Genomic DNA, 6,984 nt, shown 5'->3' on the forward strand with positions numbered 1-6,984 from the left:
AATTACAACAAGTGCACGAAAAACTGTGTTAAAGAATAAGAATGTTAAGGTAAATCTGTGGCACTCGCCACCCTACCAGGCTGCTGGGGGACCTCCGCAAACTGGCTCTAGTCGCTGATATGGCCATTGGTGGCAGGGGGTCAGTCAGTTCAGGTCCAGTCCCTTGGGCACGCAGCTTAATCTGCCGTTACTCTCTGGGGCACTGGGGAACACAGGATCAGGTCGCTACCTTTAGATCGGAGGAGGCAACTAGGCGGTGGTGCCTTTCCTCTCCCCCTGTTAGTGTGCTCTTGGGTATATGGGGGATATCCATTGGTGCCACCCAAGCGACGATTCCTGGCTAGCATACACCTGACTGGAGGAAAGGGGCCAGCTGGCCACACTGAACTGCACTGCATGTCATACATAGTGCCTGAGAGTCGGGCGCAACAATGGCCCCCCTGCGCACAGGGGCTGCGTCGACACCTGCCTGTTCCTCCGTATTGGTGGACCGAATGGCTGGGGGTCACTGGTCGTGGAGGTAGTTACAGCTGACACACTGGACTCCAAACTAGACTCTCTACTTGTGGCTCTGGAAAAAAAGGTACCTCCCTCGAACAATCACGCACTTCCCTTGCAGGACGCATTGACAAAATCACAGCCAACTTCACCCTGGAGCGCGCAGATCATCGCAAGCTGACTGACAAGGTACGCAACATTGAGCAAGAACTGGCTGAAGTCCACCCTATTACCCTGACTGCAGAGTTGGAAGTACAGGAGCTAATGGCACGTGTGAAGTCACTAGAAAGAAGAGCGGAGGATGTGGAGGGCTGTTCCTGGCAGAACAACATGCGGGTGGTGGGTCTTCCCAAGAGAGCAGAAGGAGCTGATGCAATGGCATATACTGAGACATGGTTGTGTGACGTACTGCCAGCAGGCAGCAGGTGCACACTCCCCATTCTTTGTTGTGGAGCGGGCCCAGGGAGTGCTGGCGAGCAATCCACCGCCGAGGACAGGTCCCAGACCCTTTCTCTTCCGCCTCCTACAGGAATCGTGATGCTGTCCTGAGGGTGGTATGTAAGCTGGGAAGGTGAAAGTGGATAACGCCACAGTACTTTTCTTCCCTGACTAAGGCCCGGGGTGAAGAAGCAGAGGGGGTTGTTCCAGCGACAATGGCTCCACTACGACGTGGCCATCCGGTGTGGAGTCCAGGCGGCCCCCGGATGTGACTCCTCAGACAGCAGATGACCTAATTTAAGGTGTTGACTACCAAATGGAATGTGTGGTGCAGTGATATCTGATGCATTCAGCATGGGCCTCTGGTGCACTGGCTGGGTGCCATTGACGGAGAGATGAAAGTTAGTCTGGGAAGTCTGCCCTCATAGCTGGACAACCACAAGGCGTTATTGCCAGTTTGGACGGATACATGTTGTCCCTCCGCTCTTATGCTGTTCAGTATTACAATACTCACCTTATTGTTTAACATGTGCATATTACAGGCAATGTTGTCCTGTAAGTGCAGCCCACATCTGCAGGCTTTTGACAGGATACTCTGCTCCCTCCCTCCTGAGTTCGCCGTGTACCTCTACATGCCAGTGCCATTTTGTGCATGCTAGTTACTAACATAATCACCTGGAATGTGTGGGGTATGCACACGCCATTGCGCCGCTATGCTATATATTCCCACCTTAAGTGCAGGTCAACCTACATTGCGTTATTGCAGGAAAATGCATATCACACTGCCTGAAGCCCACGAGCTCCAGCGCCAATGGCGGGGTTGGGTATTTGTAATGGATTACTCCGCATATGCAAGGGGGGTGCTTATCTGGGTGTGGCCGGACGTCTCCTTTACAGTGGAAGAGACGGAGATGGATGGGGAGGACCGCTACATATTCATATTGGGGAGGTTGGATGGGAGGTGTTTATTACTCGGGAATGTGTACGTACCTAACGTAGACCAGACAGCCTTTTTACGCACAATCTCCTGTACACTAGCCTGCTGGAACACCATCCCATGGCTCATAGGGGGGAATTTCAATGCTGATCTGGCATTAGACAGGTCTTTTCCAATGCTTTCTCGTACAGTTGCCATTTCAAACGCCCGGGCACTAGGAGATTAGCTGCAGCACCGGCGCTTAGCTGGCACCGGGAGAGTGTTGGATTCGGATGCACGTGTCTTTTCTTTTTATTCTTCGCTGCATGACCTCCATGTCCGCATTGATCGCATTGTGAGCGCTTCAGAGCTGCTCCCAGTTTGTCGTGTGTAGACTAACTGGGGCGCACACATTCGGATCACAACCACCAGCTTCTCCAGTTGGAATGGGAAGACACCAAACAGGTGGTGCATACATTTCGCCTCCAACCTGCAATGATGGAGGATCCTCCTTTTCAGGCATCACTGGGCACGGCCATTGCAGACTTCTTTGAAACAAACGCCGGTTCTGCTGCCGCCAGAGGCGTGGAATGGGAAGCGTTCAAAGTCGCAATCAGAGGGCACTGCGTGAGACTCTGCTGGGGTGCTCACAAACTAATGGATGGTGCTCTCATGCATATTGAGCCCTTCCTCCTAAAGCTGGAGTCTGCCTCAATAACATACTCAAGCGGTACTCGTCGTTTGGCCAATGCATGACATGAGCATATGGACCTACTGGAGCGATTGCAATGCCTGAACATTCTGTCCACACTCATGCAGCTGCAGACCGAGTGGGGCAGTAGCTCGCAAGGCTGGTCCCTCAGGAGCAGGCACAGTACCCTATCCTTTCACTACATTTCGGGACAGCTGTTGTACACTCAGCGTAAGAGCCAAAGGGAGCTCACCACTACACTGCTCTTTATGTGTCTGCTGCAGTGTTCATCTGGCTGATCTAGCGGGGCTATTCGCATCCACTCACTTGCCCACCATTACACCGGAACAGCTGGCAGAACTGGAGGAGTTGATCACACTATTTGAAGTAGGGCAGGCTGTCAGAGCTCTGGCCATGGCTAGATGCCCTTTCTGGATGGGTAGCCAGCAGAATATTATAACACATACGCTCCTGTGTTGGCCCCTCGCCTGCTTGCCCTGTATGAGGATTCGCTTGAAGCCTCCATCCTCCCGGGCGCTCTCCCTGAAGCACTGCTCGTTTATTTTTAAACATTTTCTACATAATCCTGGCCAAAATACAGGTGTATTGGTTGGGCCCCCTCGTGCCCAATCTGGTGCACCCTGACCAGAACGGATTTGTGTCTTCCGAGAACACGTCCCTTAACCTGAGTTGATTTTTCTGGGTGGCCATCTATTCAGCCTCATGTTGGCCTTACTCTGGGTGTACGGTGCTCTTGGAGAAGGCATTTGATATCATGGAATTGGAGTTTCATTTTGCCGCCTTGTCCTGCTACGGACTTGGGGTAATTTTCTCTGCCTACTACGGCTGCTATACACCTCTCCTTCTGCTAGGGTCAAAACAGGCACCCTCGTGTCGGACCCTGTACCCATCAGTCATGGTACCAGGCAAGGGTGCCCGCTGTCATCTCTGCTCTTCTCCCTGACTACAGAGCCGCTCATAGAAGCCATTTGTGAAAGTGGGGTGGAATGGGGTATCCCCTTGGGTGATGGGTCTCATGTGATCTCCCTGAACGCAGACGACCTGCTCCTGTACATCCGGTACCTAAGGGGAACGCCTGTTGACTTGGCGCAGATCCTTAATGATTTTGCATCCATCTCTGGTCTCAGAGCGAATTGGGAGAAATCTTGCTTGTACCCATTCAATCAGGTTTGCCCCAGCCCACACTGGTCATTAACAATATACCTGTGAAGTGCCAGCCCACTATCTTTCGGAACCTTGAAGTATGTGTATATTACCAGTCAGTTGACCTACGAGAGGGGAACATCTCGTGGGTGATAGCAGCCGTCAAGTCTGGCGAAATCTGCCCCTGACTATCATGGGCCGCACAGCGCAACTTAAAATGGTGGTGCTGCCACGGTTAGTGTATTTCTTCACTAAATTGCCAGTGTATATTCAGCCTCCCTTTTTCCACTCCTTCTAATGTGTCATGCACGAGTTCGTATGGAATGGATCGAGGTGCAGGGTTGCACTGACCAAGCTATATTTACCAGTTGGTCAGGGAGGCATCGCAGTACCTAATATGGAGCACTACTCCCTGGTAGCGCAATTCCAGTGGGTGTCCAGATGGGTCAGTGGACTACATCTTGAGAACACAGCTGTGCTTTCGCCAGCATTGATGCACTGTCAGTCCTGGCATTCTTTCATCCCGTTAAAAGAGGTGGGGTGCCCACCTGAATAATGCTGGAAGTGGCTGGTAAATGCTTTAGCTGTTGCTTGATTTTCACGTGCTCTGCAATCCCGTATGTGCAGGCATTACCTCTGCCATGCCACAACTAGTGTGGAACTTTCTTCCTGGCAGGCGGTTGACCTACAGACCCTGGGAACCATATTACACATTATCATTGTTTGCGCCCGGCGTACCTTTCAAAAGGTGCGCCCGGCGCAAACAATATTAATGTGCCTCCAAGGCAGCTGCGACCTTGCGATGCCCTGGGGGCAGCGTATTCATGTGAAAAAACAGAGCAGCTGCTCCGTGTTTTCAAAAAAGCGGATATCTGGGGGGGTCCATGGGACCCCCTTTACCCCCTGTAGAGGGCTTCTCTCAAGGGGCGCACTGATAGTGTACCACCTTTTAAATGACGCACAGTAAGTGCGCCTCCTGAGGGCTTCTTTGACTCAGCGCCCGCGTCTGTAATATGGTGCTGGCGCAGAGTCAAAGGAATTCCCTTATTTGCGTAGGGCACGCCCTAGGTGACCTATACCAAGATGGGCTGCTGGCGCACTTCAGCGCCTTAGTAGAGGACGCTGGACTGCTGCAAGGTTAGCTTTTACTTCGTACCTCGTTACTTACAGCACTGCGAACCCTATGGGGCGACGTGTTCCGGGAGCCTGACATGCATCTCACAATTCAATACATACACGTGATGGGCACAGGGAGGCATCTCACAAACTGGTTTGCTAGCTCACTGCGCACGCACACAGCACACCAGTTGACGTCACTTTGACATTGCTTGGACTCAGACCTAACTCACCCGTACACAGACCGCGAATGGGTGGCTATACTTGAGGGACCCATATTCCTAGAAATGCCAGATTCCATCTCATTTTGTACTATGTATTGCACAGAGCCTTTTTGACCCCAGCTAAGATCAATAGCTACTTCCAGCGTACAGCTGTGGGGCTGCCGGTGAGTACTGGCTTAGCATCATAGCACACTTAGCTGGCGGCACTGGGCGGAAAGTAGCGTGTACCTGGGATGTATGTCTCCTGGGGTTCTTCCGTGCTGCAGCACACATGAATGAGGCAATTCCCCTTTCTAGATTCTTTTTGTGCTGGAAGGTGTCCCTTCCTGCACACAATCAATCAGCCCTAAAATGGAGGCCCCCTTGCACCATAGCGCAAGGGTGCCTGCGTTGGTGCCTGGCAGCCATTGTGCGCCAATGTTGGGGAAAAAGAGAGGAATGTGCCTTATCTTATTGATAGGGCACGTTCCTGCCCTTTTGTTTTGTTGCAGTGCAGCGGCGCTGTCCTGCTCGAAAACTACTTAAATGAGGCCCCAAGTGTGTTTGCATCATTTTTAAGACCAGTAATTTCTGACGTTAAAAAACTGCTAATGGACTTAGCGGCAGTTTTTCTTTTTTTAACGACATACAAGGAAAACCTTGTAAATATAGCATTGTGTGATTTGCAGAAGTTTTTACACTGGAACCCCTACCTAACAAAAGTGGCGCTGTGAAAAATTCACATTAATGCTGACCTTGCAGCAACTTGTAAATATGGCGATTAAAAAAAAGCTGCCATAACATCAACAATTGTTCGCTACGGCGGTGTTAATTCCTGGTACATATGCCTCTAAAAGAGTTATCTTAACTTTGGATGCTCAATGTTGCATGTCACATGACTGGTTTATAATTTGGGTGTATGTGGTTGGTTTTGGCTAAGGTTTTTTTTTATCTCAAGATCGTTACCTGGTTGCCATTCCTTTCAAGAAAACAGCCCGAAATACAACAAATCTAAAAGATAATAGCATCAGTCTGATCTCTTTTCACAGAATGTGTAAGCAAAGGATGTTTTCCTGAATTGGAGGGATGTACGAAAATCCATATCACTAAGACTGACTTCCATCAAGCAAGTAAGAACTGAAAATATTCTACTTTCACTGCTTAATTGACTGTATTACTAGAGTGTGTCAAATTCTGGAGCTGTCTGGTTTTGTCTTTCCATGGAGGGCTTGTGTTTTTCAATATTTTGAATCAAATGCTCATGTCACCTAACAAAAATGGAAGAAACATCTACTGTGACCATGCATCAAGTTTTTGACTCAGGCCTGCAAAAATCTCTAACAGGCCTGGTGTTACACTTAATTGGCTACATGTAACATGGGATGTTTTAATATTATTTACTACATTTGAGCACTTCTGTTCTGTGATGACACAAGCAGAATCCGGTTGAGTAAGGTTAAACCTGTTTTTTTGTCTTCATTGTGCAGGTGTAATGAAAAGGGAAGTCGCAGAGATGTGCTGCGTACTTCGCTTCAGAAATTGTGCTACCAAGTGCTTCAACATCGACGGCCATTTCTAGAAAACAACAGTGCCCTTCATTCTGTTTTTGTCATAATCCGAACTGCACAGCATGTAAATAAACGCAATATCAACTGTGTAGTGCACTTCAGACCAACTCTTGCTAACCTATGTATCTATTTATAATATTTTAAGACGTTTGAACTTTCTTGAAGGAGATCGTGTGCAATTCCTTGAAAAGTATGTACAAGTGCTTGTAATATTTTCATATAAATATTAATAAAATGAACAGCCAACCTTTAGTACTATAGATTATGCTACTATAGATTATGCTGCCATCCGCTGAAGCCACCACATGGGAGCATGTGAAGTCTGGTACTAAGAGCCACTGTTATTTTACTGTCAAAGGGAAACAAGGTTGTCAAAATGCCCTAAACAGA

At 49.1% G+C, this 6,984-nt stretch overlaps 1 protein-coding gene across 1 annotated transcript in view; it reads left to right on the forward strand.

Annotated features, from left to right (window-relative positions):
- LOC144819903 (uncharacterized) overlaps positions 1 to 6,766 on the forward strand; it is a 75,256-nt gene extending 68,490 nt beyond the window's left edge. The window contains exons 4-5 of the mRNA XM_078677611.1: positions 6,076 to 6,156; positions 6,514 to 6,766. Coding sequence (XP_078533737.1) covers positions 6,076 to 6,156; positions 6,514 to 6,605 — 173 coding nt within the window. The 3' untranslated portion in view covers positions 6,606 to 6,766. The remainder of the gene's footprint in view (positions 1 to 6,075; positions 6,157 to 6,513) is intronic.
- The last annotated feature ends 218 nt before the right edge of the window (positions 6,767 to 6,984 follow it).

The sequence above is a fragment of the Lissotriton helveticus genome, chromosome 2_1 (assembly GCF_964261635.1).
Source record: "Lissotriton helveticus chromosome 2_1, aLisHel1.1, whole genome shotgun sequence".
NCBI classification, from domain to species: domain Eukaryota; kingdom Metazoa; phylum Chordata; class Amphibia; order Caudata; family Salamandridae; genus Lissotriton; species Lissotriton helveticus.